At 38.2% G+C, this 22130-nt stretch overlaps 1 protein-coding gene across 1 annotated transcript in view; it reads left to right on the forward strand.

The window, feature by feature from the left end:
* Nucleotides 1–3966: 3966 nt before the first annotated feature.
* Nucleotides 3967–22130, forward strand: part of SYNRG (synergin, gamma) — a 36021-nt gene continuing 17857 nt past the window's right edge. Inside the window, exons 1-13 of the mRNA XM_009584975.1 lie at nt 3967–4003; nt 5329–5447; nt 7388–7518; nt 7898–8003; nt 8612–8723; nt 10917–11141; nt 13635–13712; nt 14414–14610; nt 15489–15737; nt 16573–16709; nt 19198–19316; nt 19497–19559; nt 22019–22130. The exon at nt 22019–22130 is cut by the window's right edge and continues 854 nt beyond it. Coding sequence (XP_009583270.1) covers nt 3967–4003; nt 5329–5447; nt 7388–7518; nt 7898–8003; nt 8612–8723; nt 10917–11141; nt 13635–13712; nt 14414–14610; nt 15489–15737; nt 16573–16709; nt 19198–19316; nt 19497–19559; nt 22019–22130 — 1685 coding nt within the window. The remainder of the gene's footprint in view (nt 4004–5328; nt 5448–7387; nt 7519–7897; nt 8004–8611; nt 8724–10916; nt 11142–13634; nt 13713–14413; nt 14611–15488; nt 15738–16572; nt 16710–19197; nt 19317–19496; nt 19560–22018) is intronic.

A 22130-nucleotide genomic window follows, 5' to 3' on the forward strand; every position in this document is an offset into this window, starting at 1 on the left:
CCCACAAAGGGCACTTCAGCGAAGAGGGAGGACTGAGGAATGGTGTCAGGAGAAAGAAGCAGCGGTAAATGAGATATGTGAACATGTCATTGTGTTCCTGGATAGGTTAGGAAGCTGTATTTTGCTACCTTTGAAGACTTAGTAATTTTTTTTTTAATGTAGGTTCTTGCGTGGTATTTATCTATTGTCCTACTTCTAGGGAGGCTGGGTAAATTTTGCATTTGACAAATAAATTCACTGAGTTATCCTGGATATCTGAAGCCTACAGTTTTGTCAGTGTTGTTGGAAATGTGAGGAGGGGAGGTCTGCACCGGGGCGACCTTCACCCGCAAGGCATGGGTCCGGGGTGTCCGTGACAGCTGTCTGAGCCGGGTCGCTGCTCTGCATTGGGGAAGAGGCATCCCAGGAGCCTGGAATACTTGGGAAGAGAAAAGCTGAAGTGTATATGTCTGCCTGTGCATGCTGTGGAAGGGATGGGAGGCTATCTTTGTGTTTCTCCGGGTATATAAATCTGAAACAGTTCTTGCGAGGCGCTGGATAAGCCGACTGACCTCTTAGAGTAAAGCTGCCTGCTCAGCAATTTAATAGGAAAGTAATAAAAATGTTGTCAGCAGACTGTAGGTTTTGAAAAATAAAAGGATTTAAAAATAATTGTTTCCCATTGTTGGTATTTTGATTTCTTTGGGAATGAAGTCTGGAGGTAGAGGAAAAGTTCCATTCTCTGTGTGAGTTCTTTGTCTTGTTTCACTTTAATTTTTGTGGATTTCTGCCATTCAAAAATAATATGACAGTCTATGTTGCGTTGATAGAGTTGTACTGATTGGGAATTAAGGGGTTTAAAAATCCACTTGTAGATGGGAAAATGTTATGTGGAACTTTTATAGTGAAGTATGAATGCAGAAGGGGAGTTGCTTCTCCCCACACTCCTGCATTTTGACTGAAGCTGTTGGTTGGTTTGTTTAGGTTTTTTTGAAGCTCCATATTTAAAATAGTTATCTGATAGGAATTTACAGATTTATATTACTACTTTAAGAGTTCTGTTGAGGGTAATTGCTTCATTTTCCTTATATTTATTTTATTTTTGCAGTCTATCACATATGTTACACTTTCTGTGTTACCCAAAGTGTTACGGCTAGTTGCTTGAACCTAGGTGGTAAAGTGCTTCTGCTGTTGAGAACAACAGAAATGTCTGCAGATGCATTTAAATCCACTGTGGAAATAAAAAGGAGTAAGAACCTACATTAAAATAGCATGCTTAATAGTAGTCAACAAATCTATATATTTTAAACATCTAGGGTCATAAAGGTTTCCATTGTCTAGAAAGTGCATTTGGTCATTTTAGAGCATACAGTCAGCTAGCTATAAATGTTCTTTTAGCCCCCAGGTAGTATATTGGTCCTTACAGGCTGCTTAATTTATCATGCCCATCTTTTTTTCCTTTTTTTTTTTTTTAAAAAAAGAGACTGTTCTAATTTTGTCTGTTTATTCTTAATTCTCCTGTCAGTGATGTTATTTTGAGATAACTGGAATTAAGATGTTTTCTTTAAACGAAAGTTACTTCTGATGTTGCTTCTGTCACTATATGGTTATCAAGTTCAATGTTTTTCTGTAGTGCTTCAGTTAATCTCACAAATGACTATGCCTTAACTTGCTTTCTCAGCGATGAGAATCTGCTGCTTTAACTAGATGTGTGTAGGCATTTCTTTTGCATCTCTGAAAAGTAGTTTAGAAATAAAGTTCCTGTTGCTTGAATAAAGAAATTGATGGGGTTTATGTACGTGCATGTGTGGCTGATGTTGGCAATTGCACAGCTAAATCTTGGAGCGAGGTCCGTGATGAATCCGAGCTGCACGTACAGAGTTCTGTAGGAGCTTGCTTTGCTACTTTTAACTAGCTCTTCCTCCAGTGCCCTCTAATTAGCTGCAGGTTTTTTGTTGTGTTTTTTTTTTTTCCCCCCAACAGACTTATAAATAAACCAGGAGCTCTGTAGAAAGGGATAAATATTTAATAGTGTGGCCTTTATTTGCTTCCAACAAGCAGTGGTACCTTGCTATGCTTGTTCAGTTTACATTATGTTTGCTGATTTGGAAGAATTCTTGTTGACCGGATTCCCCAATACTAAGGGAAAATATAAAGCTGCGAACACTTTTCCACACTTGTGAGCTTTTCAAAAATAACTTTTAATATTTCATCATTCTGACTAAACTAAGAATGGTGTATTTTTATGATGCCTAAAATTGCTGCACCTGCAGATCTGGCTTACGACAGAAGCCCTACGCATCTGAACTTGCACACGTTTAAGGGGGTATATTGCCGAGGAGGCACTCTGTACTGACAACTGTTTCCATAGGTGAAACCAAATGCAGGCAAAATCCAGTTACTTCACTGGGCTTCAGCCCCCGAGTGGAGAAAACAGCTTTTCTGACCAGCACTGGAGTTCCGTCACGGGTCCCTCTGTGATTTTCAGTCAGCTGTTTGTCTTCATGATGTTAATATTTGTACGCTAAGAAGTGGATTAGAAATGACCGAATTGAACACCAGTCAGTTGAATAGACCTTGGCCACTGTGTGAACTGAACCCAAGCCAGAGAAGCCCGGCACTTGTTTAGAGAGGAGGTGGCGTGGGTCTGCACAGTGCTTCAAAGAGAGAAACCAGAAATTGTGGTGGTTGAGGATGATAAGACCTGGACCCGGTGGAAGGCGTAGGTGCGTGTTAGTTGTGGAAGGAGAAATTAGCACACAGTGGTCGGGGTAAAAGAAGAAGCTTCAGTATTAAGAAGATTCTGAGTCAGAGGATGAAATTAAGAGTAATATGGGTTGTCTTGGTGAGCGTGTAACCTGCTGTCTGTGTAGTGGGTAGGTGCAATTTGCTCCTGGATAAATGCATAATTTAAATTCCTTATTTTATCTTAGTAGTCATATTACACAGCTCTTTTATATTTATAAACCAGGTTGGCTTTCGGAACTTCCTGCAGGTTTTGAAAAACCGTCTGCAGTCATTTGAGATAGCGTTTTCTCCTTTACTCTTAGGCGGTTTCTTTTACATCCACCCTCGTGCTGAGGAATATTGAATATCTATAAGTGTGTTTCTCTTTCATGGTATTTTGATGTAACAGCTGCCTGGGACACTGAGTGAGGTTCTTGTTTGGTAAATTACTGCTGACGTGGGTTTCTGAGAGTTGCTTGCAAATGAGACTTTCAAACTAGGTCCTTTTTTGCTGTTTGGCAGCGCAGCACATGCTTCTGTTTGAAAGCGAGGGCTGGGCGTTTCCATTATGATTTCAGTTGAAATTTTAACAGTTCTTCCTCCAGGTGCACTTGGCCCTTGATACTCGAATGGATATTTTTTCCAAGGCACAATTTTTCTTGTAATTAGTTGTAACTGAGAAAATAGAAACTCCATTATTTTGTGATACTTAGTGTTTCAAAGAGGGGCAGAATGCAGAAATGGTGGGGTTTCGTGGTTTGTTTCTCGCAGAAAACTGTTACTAAGCAGCTGAGAACTATTGTCTGGTGCAGTTAATGGTCTTGCTGAATCAGATACTTCCTACAGGAGATGCTTATTCATTCTGCGGTGCTTGACGGCCTAGCCTACACTAACAAACTGACCTGTTACCAACCTGCGTAGGTGCCGAAACTCTCTTGTGGGTGATGTCGATGAGTCAAAGCCATTTTAGTGCTGCCGTGGAGGATAAGATCTATTTCTTCCTAGCTTTGCAGCCTGTGACAGTGCTGACGGTGCTGGTGGGACTCTCCGGTGCTGTGGGGGATCCCTGGAAGGGGTGTCCTTTTCCCTGCGGTGGGGTTGGGTTCTGCAAGACCTGCAGGAGCAGATGAATACGCTGACCAGAAGGTGGGAGGCTTTGGGTGGTGGTGTTGACGTGCAAGTCGAGGTAGCTTTTTCATTCATTTATATTTGCACTAAAATTATAGACTTTCATGTACCCTTTTTTCCTCCTCCAGCTTCATGTTTCCTGTCGCAGGTGGTTTAGGCCCCCCTCAAGGTATGTATGAATGTAACATTTTAAGCACAAAGTTCTTTGGTTAGATATATTAAACAACTTAAAATAGTTCTGTACTGATGCTCAGAAGCGTGATTATTAATTGAACTACATAGCTGTTTTTCCTCTTGAATTCAATACTGGTAAGGTGACTCTTGCAACTCCATTTATAAAACTTTCTATGCAATGTTGAAGAAGCAGTGTTACCAGAATGCTAGATGAAAGATCTAGGAAAACTATATCTCCATTTTTAACCTGAATTTGCCTTTAAGATTTTTGTGTTATTTTGAGTGTGGTATTTAACCTCTTTATGCTTCATCTACCAGCTGTGTATACCCATATTGTGTGGGTGTTGCAAGACCTGGTAAATATTTACAAAGCACAGCAAGACCCTGGGACAAGAGTCACAACCTGTGTGGAAAGTATTAATACAATAGGAGAGCCTCAGCCTTAAATTACCTTTGTTCTCATTCCTGTTGCAGTGCTGTTTAATTAATGGAAAATACAGAGAGAACTTGTAGGGAAAATGAAAAGTCTCAGGGACTGATTTATGGATTATTCCTGCGTGTGTGGTGTCCCTCCTGGAGTGCTTTTGCGTGTGATGTTCAGTTATGCACAGTTATAAGGTGTGCTGGTAACAAATGTGTGTTAGCGTATGTCTCCCAAGATAGCAAAATATGAGATATGAAAATACTGAAACATAATCCACTTGGCTTTATTCAGTGAATTAATACATTCCAGCTTGATTTGTCCAATTTTGTTGAAGTTTAGCTTTAACTGGCAAATATTGTAACCATTCTAATATATGTAGTGGGCTAATTAATCTACAGACAAGTTATCCAGCCAGATCAGAGCGTGAAGTTGCGTTGTGAAATGATAAGTTTATTTCCCCAGACTTATCTTCAAAAGCTGCCAGTTTGTAAGTTTTCCCTTTCAACAGAAACAGACAATTACCAGCACCAGTCAACCTGATTAATTAAATCTTGTTAATTGGAAATGGCCCTTTCAAAAATCATATGGGAAGAAACCCACAGAGAATCCGTAGGATGGTGGGAGAATTCATCAGCTTAGTTATTGGGAAAGCCCCATAACATTTCTTCCCTTAGACTGACCAATATCTAAACGAAGGAAATTCTGTGGCTGCCTGCACTGTAGCATATTCTTTTATTTTTTAAACAGTCCAGTAAGACAGAGTTTTTTCCTTTCCTTTGCTGGTTTATTTAAAGAAAAAAAAAAAAGATGGGGGGGGGGGGGGGGGGGCGGCGGCAAAAACCCCAACAACCTTTAACACTAACTGGGAGCTTACCTTGTTTAATGTTTCATTGTAGGGATGATTCCTATACAACAGCAAGGATTTCCCATGGTTCCTGTCATGCAGTCCAATATGCCAGGCATGATGGGAATGAATTATGGTTCTCAGATGCCTCCTGGACCCATGACCATGCAGGTATGTGGCAATGAAATGTGGAAATGAGATACCTTGGTGCTTGTCTGAAAGGTGACAGCTGATGCCATGGTCCTTTCACAACTGCAGTGGGGGTAAGAGTGTGGAACTTGGCTAGAAACTGAAGTGTGGGAATTAGTCCGTAGTGGGACATCATATTTTGTAGTATTCTCTTTGAAGATATTTCTGATAATTTAAAGAATTCTCCAAGTTTCGCTGGGATCTGGATAGAGAGAGTGGGGGAGTTTAGCATACATTACTCACTGTTGTAGAGTAGAGAGAAATGAGGGTGTAGTGCAAGGACAGCATCAGTAATATTTAAAGTAACTTGGACCTTAGAGCCCACTCAAAGATGTCAGAATCTGAACTTTCATTTCATTATACGTGTTATGACACCAAAGTGTGATAAGAGAAGCATGGTCTCTGAACAGGAAAGGAAACAAAAGCATCAGCAAGATGTTGAAAAATTACCAGATGCCACCTACTCCTAAGTGTGGCTAGTAATAGTATTGAATTGTTAAGTAACTGTAATTCAAAACCCCCACAACATACCTCTTCTGTCTTTTTAATTTTGCTTCGTGCTTTTTCTTCTTTTGCTTTGGTTTTATGTACTTACCGTTAAGGTGGCATATTGTGTAGTATTTTAAATCAGACCTTTATAAGCTGATAAGAAATGACTGTGTACACAATCTGAATTGTTTTATCCCTTTGTAACTCAAATGCTAGAGTTAATAGAATTAAGTTTCCTGAGTGCAGGTGGCAATTCATAAACTTTTTTTTTTAAATACCTTGTTCTAGGGAGCAAGGAATCTCCTAAATGTGCTGTGTTTTCTCACATGACCGGTTTTCCCATTTGTCCTACTTCCTGTGTTTCATTCTCATTCTTTTTCTTGCTTAAAGTAACTTTGTCTTTAACTCTGCTGTTGCTAATTGAGGAATAAGAATGAAATATGAGGAGCTAATATTATGTTTTCTCTCTTTTAATCTTTTGTTTTCTATTTAGCACTGTATGTGCTTGTGTACAAATTTGCACTTTGCTGAAATTTAATGTTTTGGCAGGGCTTTGTAGCCAAATTGCTATGTGACAAAGTGAATTTATTGAATCTTGCCATCTCCTTATGCTCCTTTCCCTTCCCACCCCCACCTGGAATTTATTAGATTAATTTTGTAAAATTTATAGTAGGAAGATGTTTTTATGAGAGCTGGTCTAAAAATAATAAACAACTTTTGTTCTCTTCCTACATGTTCTGATAGCAAATACAAAATGAATGGTAAGAAAAGTAAATTCTTTTCTGGCCCCTTCTATATTAGGCAAGCTTTGCTGCTATAACTGTACCAGAATATATTTCTCAGCAAATGTTTCTGATACAGATGCAATTTCTTCAGACAAGTCTCCTCTTGGCTGTTGTTGTACACTGTGTCCCTCCCTTGGACCCCTGGATAAGCTATGTTTGCAAAATGTCTAGACCACGTTTTGCCAGCATTCACGGTTTGTTAGGAGTGTGCACCTCCAGCAGGGAATTTAAAAGTATTATGCAATCACGTAGAATAGGAAACAAAAAACCCGGGAAAACCCAAAAGCATGGTACTGAACCATGTGTAGCACTGTAGGATGCCTGTAACCTTCCTGCTCTTGAAGTAGGTTGTATGGATTTGAAGTCTTGATTTTTGCATTTGACCAGAAGACCATCCTGTCTTCTAAAATCCTGTAAGAACTGTAATTCGTTATTGAGAGGGAAGAGTGCCATCTACTGAATGACTAGTGCTTTGTTCTGTAACGGCTGGTCTGTGCTCAGAGACTGCTCATCCAGCTATACTTAATGCTCTTAATTTCATGAGATCTATCTGGTTCACAATTTGGCAGGGTGTATTTGCCAGCGGTTTGGCTTTTTCTGTGTGTGGGGGGGAAAAATCTTGGAGTTGTATTATTTATTTTGTTCTAGGGTGGCATGCCCTTAGGGCCGATGCCAGCAACTGGAATGCCTTACATGGGACAGGCGTCTTTCTTGGGAATGCGTCCAGCAGCCCCGCAGTACACCCCTGACATGCAGAAGCAGTTTGCAGAGGAACAACAGTAAGTGACCCTTTACTGACTCTTGGGAAATTCTTCTTTTTTAAGGGGGAGATGTAGTCTGGAGGGCTGGTCCATGCAGTAAAAATAGTTTCTCTAGAAAAGTAGTCCATTTAGGGCTGTAGAATATTGTTGAGATCATTCTATTGCATTTGAAGGGTATTGATGAAGTTAGTAGTGGCTGTCATACAGCTCTGAGGAAAAGTGGAAATGTGTGCACTAAGCCATTTGGATTTGAGACAGAAGAAATGGAAAAATGAAGCAGAAGCTTGACATGAACATTACTTGATAATCTTAAAGGTCTTTTCCAACCTAAATGATTCTATGATTCTATTGTAATGAAAAATTATTTTTAGATTTTTTTTTTATCATTTTGTTTCAGGAAGAGGTTTGAGCACCAGCAGAAATTCTTAGAAGAAGAAAGAAAACGGCGCCAGTTTGAAGAGCAGAAACAAAAGCTGAGACTTCTAAGCAGTGTGAAACCTAAGGTATGTCCTAAATACTAAGTGGGGTGTTTTCTTCTTCAGATTTTTTTAATGGCTTTTAATGGATGGTCTCTTTCAACACGCAAATAAGTGGGGAACTTATAGGAGACATCAGATTACATCTCGAAAAGCATCTGGAATAGTCAGTCCTTTACACGCTCTTGGTGCAATGTAAACAAGTCTGGCATTGAAAATGAAATCAGCTTTTGAAAAATAAACCAACCTGGTGTGTAACATTTGGGAACAGATTGAGTTTCTAGAATAGAGAATGTTTGGTTCCTTGTTTGTTAACTTTGTCCAAAGTTTTGGACACTTGCAATGAGTTCGAAGGCTCGTATCTGCAAAAATACAAATAGCTGAGTAAGGTTTGTATATAGTGTGCATAAAGGTATGTCTAAAGACTGAGAAACACTGTTATGGTGTAGTCTGCAAAATAAATGCTTTCTAAATATGGGAGTTATTGTTGATATGCTTCAGGAGGGCACTGCTGGAGAACGAAGGGTTTAATCTAACAGCAGGCATTGCTAGTTTTTGTACTGAAGAAGTGTGGATATTGAAAGAAAACTAAGCTGTTTTGTGAATTTTTCAAAATGTGTTCTGTGGTGTTTCAGACAGGTGAAAAAAGCAGGGATGATGCTTTGGAAGCCATTAAAGGAAACTTAGATGGTTTTTCTAGAGATGCTAAAATGCATCCAACACCAGCATCACATCCAAAAAAGCCAGGTTTGTCATTTTTCTCATCTTCCAATTGAACATAAAACTCTTAATGTTTGAAATCCTCAGCAGGGGGAATTAATTCCAAGAAGTACTTTTATTTGGTGGTACAAAGTGTGTGGATTAACTGTTTTGTAAAATAAAGTATCATTCTAGCAACTGTTTGCTTTGTCAGGTTATGAGGGTGAAATATTAGATACCAGCTTTTATTAGAAGACTTGGAATCTTTAAAAGAAAGCTTAATGTGCTGTGCTTAGTGTAAAATGTCATGAAAATTGATAATGCATTTGTTCTTTTCTAGTCAAAGCGTTAATTAATGTTTTGCAGAGTGCTTTTGAAGCTGAGAAGTGTTATACAAGTGCTGAGAGTGATCAAAACATTGTATAAAGACTGCAGTGTACTGTAACAGCTTACTTGTGTACCATTGCCTGGGCATGGTCAAACCGAAGGCTTTTGTATTCTCTTCTCAGTAATTACTACATTTATAACAATTACTACTAAAGATTTCCTGTGCGTTGTAGTATAGTTTGTTCTGTGTCTAGCCTGAAACAAAGCCTATCTAGACAAACTGTTTCCTATATAAAATCTTTATCTCCACTGTGGATTTGCTCTTTGATAATTTTGAAGTTATAGGTGGTTTCTGGCAATTTTCCATTGTCTGTTGATTTGCCCATCCTACGTCAGTTTTGTTAAAATGGGTAACTATGGAAGGGATCAAGCAGAAAATTGTCTAAATGAGTATACATTTCTTTTGAAACTGAGTTTCTGAGGATAAAACATTCCTCTGAGGGAGATTGTCCCCCCGCGCACACCCCATTATGTCTAGTTTGAAATATTACTTCTTGATTTGTTTTGACCCAGTCTGTTTAAAACAAACGGAATACTTTCATAGCCAGTGTTAAGAACCAAGTTTCAATCAAAGTGTTTACATCATAAAAGTCTGGGAGAGAAGATGCATGGTTGGAAGTGGCTGCTCAGTTTTACCTTATGTGCTTGTTATGCTGACAATAATAACTCTTCACATCTCTGTCGAATAATGCATCCACTGCTATCTCCCCTCACCCATTTACTGTGTGTACCTAGTATTTGCCACTTTTCTTACCTTTCACCTGTGAACCTTTTTCATCATCACTTTGCATTGTGTGTTCATTCCATTTTACAGATCATCCCACATCATCCCATTCTGCTGTATCTGTTTCCCACTCTGCTTTTCTCGATGATGAAGAATTTAGTGACTTTATACAAGGGCCTGTTGAAATCCCCAAACTGGTGCCTCAACCCCCCTCTCAGCCTTTTCAGCCTTTCCATTCTGCTACTGAGGCTGGGCAACTGCTTTCAGAAAAGGCTGTGGTCCAACCTCTCCCTCCAGCCCAGGCTCCAGTGTTATCCATCCTGCATGGTACAACTGGGCCGGTTCCTTATTTTCCTACCTCTGCATCTTCACCCAATATCCATAAAACAGGTAACTCTGAAGTATCTTTTTTTACATGTCACCTTCTGTCATAGAGCTACACAGTGTCTTTACTTACTTTGTTGGCGTTTTTTTCAGTCTGGCTGAAAGAAGTAATATATAGGTAATTAAGTAGAAACCTGCTGATCCATGGGAAAAGGTGATTAAGTTCCCTTCTTCCTTCCCTTAGAACTGCACTGTAAAAGCAAGTCACGTGCGGATCCAAAGATTGCTAAATGTGCATATGGCTGATCTTAAGTGAATTAAGTCTTGTGTGCTAGCATCTTCGTAAGTCTCTGTAGTAGAAAAAGATACAGTTGAGATGGTGGTATAAAAAATAACTATTATGCTAATGTGGAGCACTTGTGTGCTTCCTCTCTTGGAGGCTAAATGGATGTTGGTGAGATTAACGTGAAGAATTTTGCAGATGTAAGTAGGTATTGGACACTTCTGCTACTGATGCCTAGATGATTATGCAACGGTAATCCTAATACAGAAAATAGTTTCATGTATTCCTTCTCCTGCTTGTTGCTTTTTGTTTGTTGCATTTGTTGTGTATGCGTGGTAAGTAAAGGGCAGAATCAGGCTATAAAAGTATTTGAACAGGGTGGTGCTATTGGTCTGAGCTGGGACGGATACTCATCTTGATAACTCATTAGTGGTACCGATAACACTTTTCCTTTGAAAGGGTGGAATTGCGATCTGGGTGGTTAATAACAAAATATAAATAATTCCTCCTGCTGTTTATTCAGGCTCTTCCTTGGAGGAGAAAGTCTTAGATAATGACTCAAATGAATCTGAACAAGAGCAAACCAAACTTAAAACATCCGAAGTTGGGCACAAAGCCTCGGCTGCAAGCCAAGTTCATCCCAGTCTAACCATCAGTGACTGGGATGTTGTAGGTGGACATGAAAGTGGTACCACTGCTGCAGAGGTGCACAAGGCTTCAGAACAAAACATAGCAGTTGAAGAGTGTGGTGAGCAAATGAAACATTTGACAGAATTTAAATCTAATAAGATGCTGCTTGAATGCTAACACTCTGTACACTAATTCTAAGGCCAATCCTGCATAATTTTGCTCTGAACGCCTGCTTGAATAATATGTCAGTGCCTCCTGCTCCTTGCTAAAAGTATAACAACTATGATTTTGCTCTGAACTCTTTCCACATGAATTTACTGCTGTAATCACTTTTAACGTGTTTGTTTAATCAGGTCTGCTGTTTTAAAATATCCTGTCCTCTTTCTGGGGGGAAAAAAAAGATGTGCTCTCTAAAGATTGGTTTGGGTTTGTTTTTTGTTTTTTTGTTTTTTTTAATTATTTAGTGAAACTTATTACTAAAGATGGTCAATGTCATGGTGGGTTTTCATCTTTTAACTTTGAGGGGATAAAATCTTGTTAGGTTGAAATTCGTAGCTAGTTAATACTTGTTTCCCAGACAATTTGCCACTCATATGCGTTATGCCTAAAACTGCCTGTGCTTTAGGGATCAAAATTTCAAAAGCTGGACTAGATGAAAACTTTAAGCAAGCTTTAGTTCCAATTTGGATTTTATTAAAGCTGACTATTGACTGTTTGGTTTTGTTTATTCCAATCAAAATAGATGCAAGGTCTCTGCTGCACCTTGATTAGTGCTCTGATATTGTACTCAGGGGTTACATGAAATGTGGGCTCCACTGTAGTCAAGTGTGATAAAAATACACGTAGTCCCTTGTGTAATCTCACTTCACTGCAGGGTAAGAGGAGACAGAAGGGGGAGAAAGCTCCTGGACTGTAGATAATTGAATTGGGCACTTTCTCAAGCAGTTATTTCTTTCCTAGAAGTACCATAACTTTTTATTAATAAACTCATGTGTTCCTCTCCTCAGTCATTGGATATGTTGCTTTCAAGTGCTTTCTTATCCAATGTATTTAAAAAACATTATTGGATGAACTTAAATGGTCTGAATGGACATTTTTAATAAGTGGAGGGCCTTTGTAATACACAGTAAATGGCTAAAAGTGACTTAACTTTAAAGAATATAGAGCATGAAATAGGAGCTGTTCATTTATTCATAGTTCAGTCAATTGCACTGTTCATTTTGTACAAATCCAACACAATCTGATGCCTGATTTAAAAAAAAAAAAAAAAAAAGGTGGGGGGCAGAGGGAGGCAGGAAACTACCCTTGTTTGAGAATGTGAGACAGAGCGAGTTTAAATACAGCCTGCAGATGAAGGTGGTGTTGGAAGTGATTATGTAGAGAAACAACGGTTAAGAATAGCTCCAAATGTTGTTAAGGGTGCTTTGAAGGATGAGCTGAAATACTTTGTGAGGAATAGAAGTTTAGTAAAGTGATAATGCTGAAAAAATGGCAGACCCTTAGTCACCTGGATATTATCAAAGTTTTGAGTAAGACTCTCCTATCTATCAACTAAGTATGGCTGAGAATTCCTTTTCACTTCTCATATTATTTGATTTTTAAGGGGCTGAATTTTATCAGAGAGATTCAAGGGTGAGAAGCAAGAATTGGTAGGATGCAGAAGTGTATGGAAGGGTGGTTAAAGCTGAAGAATAATGAGATTGGAGGAAGTAGCAAATTTATTTTAGTTGGCTGGTGAAATGTAAGGAATTGCTTATATTAAAATGTGCTTGGAGTTGTCGGATGATTAGAAATTAGACTGCAGCCAGGAGAGAATCCATGTGGAAGATGAGATGCAAGGGCACTGGGAAAGACAATGAAATCTGAAATTATTCTGGTTTTTGTCAGAGCTCCATCCAAGATGAGCGTAAAATCTGCTTAGAGGGAGCTAGGTAGAAGTAAAACCATGAGACTGAGGGGAAAAGTCCACACAGTGAAGAAGGAAATAACCAATTTGCGGGGAGTAAAGTATGGCAGATCACATCATGAAATCCTGTAGTGGTGAAGGCGGCTATGATGTCTCCTGGATCTGAAGACTAGGAGCAATGGGGCAATGGATATGTTTTTGTGAACATGGGATAAGGTCTTGCTGAGATTCAGTCTAATAGGCTGTTTGTGGATTTCCCTGATAAGGATGTTCTGGTGGAACATTGTGGTTCTTATGGTAGGTATGAATTTATTTATTCCACAAGTAGCCCTAATAGCAATATACTTGATGGGAAGACTAAATTTGATATGGCACAGAATTGCTGCTATGAAATTTTAAGAGACAGTGGGACTTGAGCTTCTGTACAACTAGAAATTAAGAGGGAGGCAAATGAGGAGCTCCTTATTTCGTTATGTATATAACTATATTCTTTCTGTTACTGCCAAATAATTCTAGTTGTGTTGAAATACATATTCCTGCAGTAGCTGTTTTTCCCTTGAGCACAGTGATTCCTATCTGAAATCTTTGCCTGAAATGCTAAATGATACTGACCAACTACGATCTAGTCTCTAAGATCTTTATAGTCTGAATCTGTATATCCTAATAAAACTGTCTTTCTTTTTCTTACTAATGGAATACATTTAGGAGTTGGAGTATTCCCTTCACAGGACCCAATTCAGCAAATGATGCCTCCTTGGATTTACAATGATAGCTTGGTCCCAGGTAAACAAGACAGTGGGCAATGTAAGGTGTGAATGTACGTGTGCTTACGTTGCCATTTATTGATCAAAGCATTATTTTTCAGTCATCGAATCCTATATCTTTGATATGTAACATATTTATGGTGGTTTTATCTGCATTTGAAGAAGTATGGGTTTTATTCAAGCATGTTAAATGTTTAATTTAGAATTTGTTATGACAGAAGATTATGCCAGTAGAGGTTGCATTGCTGATAATCCTGCTTTCATGGGTAGTCTGGTTTTTGGCCTGTCTTGTAATGAAGCAGGCGCATTTTTTAAGGCTATTTGTCTTATATATGCAAATAACACAGTAAATAGAAAATGAAATGCTGTACTAAATAGTGATTACACTGAGGTTTAAATACATAAAGTTGTTATAACTATCTTTTTATATGGATTATGCTGCAATTTCATTGAAGAAACATGTTTTGAAATAGAGCACTAACTGTATTTTATATAAAATATTTATTTGCTTGTTTTAAACTTGTCTGTAAAGACCATCCAATAATGCACTTAGATGAAACATGATGATACAATACGATGCCAGAATGCTGTTGCCTTACCTTACGCTTTGAGTGTTATTAATTTGATATAAAGTTGGGTTTGAGACAAAATAGGAAAGCAATCTTAAATTCACTTGAAAACAGCAATTGTCACTGTCTCATACTGACTCCCTCTTAACAGAGTTGTATAAGAAAATTTTAGAAACCACTTTGACTCCTGCTGGAATAGATACAGCTAAACTCTATCCCATATTGATGTCGTCTGGATTGCCCAGAGAGACCCTCGGACAAATATGGGCTTTAGCCAACCGTACTACCCCTGGGAAGCTCACAAAAGAAGAGCTCTACGCTGTCCTGGCTATGATAGCAGTAACTCAGGTATGATTGACTAACATAACTTTGGAGAATTAGTGCAATTCACTTAACTAATCTGCCATAGATTGTGTGTTAGCACAAGTGGCTGGTATACCACACCTGTAGTAAAACACTACTTCTGTTGAAGTCCAGAGAAGAAACTCCCCTTGTAACTTCAGTGGGACTATAATTTCATCCCCTGCAGTTACATTTCAGTTACTCCTTTCTTTAGTGTCAGTTGAGGATAGTTCTTAGATATACCTACCAAACACATGTGTATGTATTTCTAGTAGAAAATACTGGCTGTTTTTCTTCTGTTGTATACACATCTGTTTTCCTCAAACTATATGGTTCCTGTATCCCTTAGTCTGTGAATAGCTAGACTTGCTACCTCTATCCTGAACCAGTGGAGTGTTAATTTTAGGCTTCCATCCTTTGTCAGCATAGCGTCATCTGTTAGCACTTTATTTCTAAATACCAGCCCTGTATGAAAACTAAGGCAAGAGTATCTTGAGCAGTGAAGATTGAAGCTGAGGTACCTTGTTGGAGTGGTGTGTAGGAAAGACGATATAGCACACCAGGTTCAGCATAGCTTTGCTTGCCAGTGCTCACCGGATTGGTTTACTAAAAGCCAAACAAGAATGCTGTCAAATGCCTCTGCCCACCCAGACAGGTATCATTACCCTCTGTGTAACTTCAGCAGTCAGGGTGTTGAATATGATTCGCTTACACAGGCTCTCGATAGCATGTTTTGCTTTGGAAGGTTCACTTGAAGCTTGACTAGTACCCTGCTCTTTCACGATTTCAATAATGCAAACTAGAAACTGGGGTGAGAATGCAGTATGCCTTTCCGTTGATGTGCACGTGTCTATATGGTTGTCTTTGCTTTTCTGCCTTTGCAGAGAGGAATACCTGCAGTGAGTCCTGATGTGTTAAACCAGTTTCCAGCAGCCCCCGTTCCTACTTTAACTGGATTTCCAATGCCGCTGCCTGCCGCAGTGAGCCAGCAGCCTCTGATGCCCTCCGCGCCGCCGGTCTCCATGCCCCTTAGCATTGGGCCGGCCGTGATGGGAATGAACATCACGGCACCAGCGGGCGGAGCTGCAGCACAGCCTTCGGGAGGATTCGTGCCATCCTACCCGCCGAGTCAGGTTCGCTCTTGTTGCGTGGCAAATCTCCGTTGTCCTGGAAAGAGAATTAGCCTGGCTCTTTCCAAGCTACGTAGTGACAACAGACTTTAAGTAAATAGCAAAAAATGGAGCTGAAATCTAGCACGTGACATCTGAAAACATGAAGTCACGCCACTAAGGATGCTCTTTTATTTTTTCTGTTTCTTTCTGGTGGCATTAGAAGAGGTACAAAAGCGTTTTCCATTACAAACTAATTGCATTGAAAGAGGATTTTAGTTGTAGTTAGGATTTTGTAATGCACATAAAATGGAATTTTAGGTTAAACTATACAACAGACTCCATTAGCTGATAAAGTAAGTCAGAGTTTTCAGGAGAAGCCGAGAACTATAAAAACCTTTGGTTTACAACACTGAAATCATGTGGGGGATAAATTTTGCTGTTTGCAAATATGGTTCATCCTTTGGAAAATATTTTTTCTGATGGTTTTGCTGTGTGTATTGATTTTAAATTATTGATTGATTTAAATTATTAATATTTGTCCTGTATTAAAAGATTATATGGCTATGGTCAATAATACATTTAATGTGAAAGAAGTAGAGTTCCTTATTCACCTGTTCTTCATGCATACTACTTGTAATCCTGTACAACTTGTGTGTGTTTTGAGTTGGGTCAGGTGCAGGCAAAGTAGAAACACTGACCATGCTAATTTTGCGTGCTAATGTTGAAAGGTTTTTTCTGTCTTTTGCTTCCCCCCCCACCCCCCTTAAGTCAATCATGCTACTCTGAACTGCTTTCATGCTATATGACAATTTGAAAAGACAACAGTATAGCAATTTACATGCTGTTTGTAATTCAGGTAGTAAAACCAGAAGATGATGACTTCCAGGAGTTTCAAGATGCTTCAAAGTCTGGCTCACTAGATGACTCTTTCACCGACTTCCAAGCGGATGTAGCTGGCTCCTCCAAAGCAGCCAGTTCACAGCACCGGAGCAGGTAGTAGATCTTTGATTTCCACCCCTTTGATATTTTAGAACTCTTTTAAGAAATGAAATGTTTTCCTCTTTTGTGGGTAGCTGTCTAGCCTGTAATTTTCTTCTGTCACCTGACTTCTACTCTGACAGTTTCTTTTGAAGGTTGTTACAACTACAATTAGGCTTTCTGAATCAAAAATGACATTTGATGTGCCATAGGTGGTTGGCCGTTCTTTAGCATTCTAGTCATCATGCTGAGGTAAATTGCGTTTACAAGGTACGGGGATAGGTTTTCAAGTGTTTATACTACTGCACAGGCAATTGAAAGTTACTTCATACTGTGCATTCAGGTGAAGATCTTACATAAAGCTATTCAGAAAAAATACACCGGGACAGAGGCGTTCTGCATTTAGTGCTGTGTGCTTCCTTTAAAAGCGTGACCCCATGTTTGTTGGAGTTGTTAGGAATCATTTGCTGACATCAAGGTCTTTTGTCAGGCCCTGAATATGGACCCCAAAATTCATGCAAAGAGCACGGCATCGTACTCTTAAATGACTGAGAACTCCAGTGGAGAGGATTTTTATTTCTATCGTTTCTCTGTCCAGTGCTTAAACTTTCGATAACTGACTATAAATCTCAATTGAAATCTCATTCAGACTTCAGCAGTCTTGGCTTTTCATTTGAGCAACTGCCAAAATGTAATTCCGGATCAGGCAAATTTTGTATAACAAAATAAGTGAGCATGTTTACTCCCATTGAGAGTTTACAATTAATCTCTCCAAGTCCTGTGATTACAAAATTTCGGTGTTGTTTGCTTTTATTGCACGTGGCAAACTTTTATGTACCTCCCAGGTGTCTAAGAGTAGACATACAAATTTTCTGTGTGTTGAACTGTCTGTTCTTAGTTGCAAATAGAACTAGCGCTTTCCAGGTAAGCAGTGATGACCAGTTGCTTCCTCAACAGTGACGTCAAATGGGGATACTAAAACAAATTGTTCTGTTACACCATGCCTAGCAGCATTCTATGTAAGAAATTAAATTTTGCTGATGTCAGTCAATGCCACATGCATCTGAAGATGCTCTATTTTAAGTATATCTTTATTTATGTTAGATGTCATTTTGCAATTAAAGCTATTCTGTTACTGAAAGTTTTAACAGAAACATTTTTTGTAAATTCCAGAATGGGAAGTAGAGGATCATAAACAAAAAAAAACACACAAAAAAAATTAAATTGTGTTTCTTTTTCACTGCAGCAATTCTCTTTATTCAGTTGTAAAAGTGTTCAGTTTTGAACAGAATATTAAATGAGCTATAATCTAATTGCTTATGGAGCTTTATTTAAAAAAAAGCCATCTGTAGAGTACAGATGATTAACCATTACATTTGCCAAGATTGCATATCTAACGGCCTGTTTTGCAGTGATGTGAAATTTAATTATATTACCGTAAGCTATATTTTTTTGACATTGCACTGTCTGTCTGCAAGCATCACAGACCATCATTAGCACGTGTGTGCAAGTGCTAGGTTTGTATGTTGCTTGTAGGCAGCTGATAAGGAGATTTAAATGGCTCTGGAAAGATTCTTGCTTTAGGCCAAAGAATGCTGTAGGAATTCATTCACGTTTTCAATGTGCATAGTATTGAATGACATAAACTAGAGGTAAAATGCATCATTCATGTGTAAAGGATGTTGTTCTGTAGAGCTGCCAAGGTCTGATAAGGGGGCTTGTGTGGAAGGCAAGCAAAGCTCTCGCAGAACGTCTTCTAAATCTTACAGCAGTTGCTAACATGGTGTTAGGTTATTACGGCAGTTTTACTATATAAAGTAGAATGTGTTTATGTGCAGTTGTGGACTAATCCTTATTTTGCTGATTAGATAGCTACCTAAACTCGCTGATTTGCACTGACAGAAATTCAAAGTTATCCTTTCCTTCCTTTTGAACAGTGGTTCCACTTTATTCTCTTAATTTTGCAATATGTAATGAAATATAATCAAAAGTAGATAAGCTGAAAGTATGGAGCTGGCAAAATCTCATGCAGTTTTAACTCTTCATTATATCTAGCTCTATCGGGGAGAATTGTCCTTATGCTGCCCTGGGCAAAGTGATAAATTACACAGCAGTGGTTCCTGGGGTATGTCTGTGTGCTTATTGTGTCCTGAGCTAAGAATTCCTGTGGTGTAAAGTTCTGCAGTATTTTGTTCGTGTTTTGGTACAAATTCAAATCAAGAAGGGTGAAAATAGACTTCTGGCCTAAAGAAATACTATTAGGTAAGATGAAGTGCAAATTCACCCATCAGTTACCCAGCTGCCTGTTTACATGCTCTTATTCTTAATAGATATTGAGGTAGTTTACATCAGGTTCTTGATTAAGAACTCTTTAGGGTACAAGCTTAGGTTTAGTGATCCAAATTGTGTAGTCATAATACGAGGCTCCTTTAAATAAAACCTGGAAACGTAGATTTCTTATGGATAAATTAAGGAACTTTGCTTTTATCTCTTTTGTTTTTAGTGTTCCTTCTTTACTAATGCCACTCCCAGGTAATAAGACACTCTCATCAACTGATAAGTATGCTGTGTTTAAAGGAATTGCAGCTGAGAAGCCTTCTGAAAGTACAGCTACTTTTGGAGGTAAAAGGAAAAATATACAACCATTATAAGCAATTTATTGCAGTATTTCATATATCTTGGTTTTGGCATTGATAAAATATTAATACTTTAAAAAATCAAAGCAATTATGTCAATATAAAACTTATGATGTGAATTCCTAATATCTTTATGTAAATGTATGCCTTTTCTCATATTCACTAGATTGTGGTGACAAGTATAGTGCTTTCCGTGAATTAGAACAACCATCAGAGAGCAAATACTTAGGTAAGCAGTATGTTTTTTGGAGCTATTTTAACATGTTTTCATGATTATTTTTATAAGCTGCAGAATTTCCATTGCTAGAATTCTAGAATAATGGTGCTTCTGCTCCTCTAAACAACTTAGCAGGAAGTATCCTGAAAAAATAGCGTAATACACTGGGAACAATCTACAAATCTTATTTCTAGACGATTGGCATCTCTTTTGGATGCTTCTGAGTTTTATTTTAAAATAACAATATGGCTGGAATTTGTTCATTTTAACTAAGGAGTCATGTATTCTTAGAACACAGAACAAGATGCTTCCGGACAAAATTGTAACTTTTTACTATTGTTAGGGCAGAATTTAAACTTTTCATGGTCTCTGGTGCTCTGAAAATAAATCTGATTACTTATTTTGAAATTTGTGTTTAACTGGTTTTGATCGGGAAAAGTAAAACCTAGATGGTTTCTGAGGTGCAACATCTGTGTAATTATAAAAGCAGTCTCCCTAAGCCTTTTCCAGAACCATTTCTGTCTAATTCATTTATGCAATATAAGTGGTAATCTGATTGTTTTAATCAGATGGGGAAAAACTTTCCTATATTATCAGTAGACAGATCAGAAGATAAACATATTACGAACTGAACCTGACTTCCACAGAGTTACGTTATACCCAGCATTTTGTTTCATTATTGGAAGACAACTAGATTCTAGGATAAAACTGCTTACCTGAGTTCACCTCTACTTATTTTTCAAAGACGGAATTCTTTTTTTCAGACACTGAGTTTCTGAAACTCCTGTAATATTTGTGAAGTTTTCATGCTCAGTACTGCTTCAGGATTAAATGCATGCAATGATATGAAATAATGTTTTATCTCTTTCCGAACATGTTCTAAAATATAGAAAATTACTGTATTTGCCTGCTATTCAGGTCTGACCACTCTTAACCCTTTCACCAGCTTACACTTCTAATGGAAAAGTTTGCAATTCATCAGTAAGTTTAGTTTGCTGTGATGTTTTAGTTTTGATGAATGAATAGCAATTTCATGAATATTTGTAACGTTGCTGGGCCAAATGAATTGATTTGGAGGGGAGGGAGAATGGAAGAATATGTCAGGTATAGTCATGATCCTTTACTACGATTATAAAGAGTGTTCTTTTAAATCTTGGTTAAACTAATTTAAAGTATGACACTGTGTGGTAGCTTAAGAATTAAATGTTAATGGTGTACTTCAAAAATAGAACAAGATCTGTTTACTGGACACTCGTCTTAAAGTATGCATCAATGCTTTAAAATTACAAGTAGTCTAAGTACTTGCTGGTGAATGGGTTAAACAACTCAACATTTTTCATGTTCAAAAGAAATTGCTTTATAAAAAAATAATTGTGTATGAACAGGAAGAAACTTATAAAATTAGTACACCAAAATATTTAATGTAAATTCAATGAAAACATTGTTACCTAATGTTTAATCAGGTTTAAATTATAATCCTTACATAGTACTATCTTACATTCAGTATGTAGTTGAACTAGAGATCTGCACATTTTATGATTAATCACGCTGACTTTCATGTGAAAGTCTGTCTCCAAGCTTCCTAGTAAAACTGTAATCAGACTTAACAGAAGCTAGAAGATGCCTGAGTTATATTGCATTTACTGAGGTTCTGATCACTTAACTCTCTTGTACGTTTAGGTGAACCTCATAGAAGGAAAACATGATAGATTAAAACGAGAGCTTAAAAATGTTCTAGAACAACACATTAGGACCACCGCCTTGCATTCTTTTCTGTTTGGGGCTTTGTCTCTTCCACCCATTGGGCTCCCCGTTATGCCCAGTTGGATAGGCTTGTTGGCTGTCTGCCTTCTTTCAAGTGAACTTTTTTCAGAAGTACCTTCAGCCACCCGGCAAGTCCAGTTGGTCTCTACAATGTTCCCCTTTCAGCTTATCAGTAGGGTTGCTTTTGTCTCAATCCTCTGCTGACGCCCCATGAATAAACTGTATTTAGGCAATATTTTGAAGGGAGGGATGGGGGAGAATTGCTTCTGTAAGAAGGCAAATACTATATTGGTATAAGTGACATTTAAGATTACATTCATTGCTTGGCAAATATGGGAAGGATCAGGTGGGGAAAAGAACTTACGTGGAAGCTGAATGAGACAGTACTGATCACCTTTTGAATCTATTGGTCATGGTTTGTTTTGATAGTAACTCAGTGTAAAGGGAATTTAATATGACTTTGAGGCTATTTGAAAGACTTAAGTGTTTGCTGTAATGAGTATTAGAATCGCTGACCTTGAAACTTGTGTGGTTCATAGACGTTGAGTTTGCAGTTCTACGTGCATCCTGAGGTCTTAATTTAAATAGTTTGCATAAAAACTTCTGACATCGCATGAAATAATTTGCTTGCTTGCATGGTGTGAGTATGATGTATTTGTTGTCACTGCAGTGTCTTATTATTGTTTTTTCATTGTTTTTATTCCCAGGAGATAACCTTGCAGAATTCAAGCCTGCAGGAGCCGATGATGGTTTCACAGATTTTAAAACCGCTGACAGTATCTCACCATTAGAGCCACCAACAAAAGACAAAACTTTCCC

Source organism: Fulmarus glacialis, unplaced genomic scaffold, assembly GCF_000690835.1.
Source record: "Fulmarus glacialis isolate BGI_N327 unplaced genomic scaffold, ASM69083v1 scaffold15410, whole genome shotgun sequence".
In the NCBI taxonomy this organism is placed as follows: Eukaryota; Metazoa; Chordata; class Aves; order Procellariiformes; family Procellariidae; genus Fulmarus; species Fulmarus glacialis.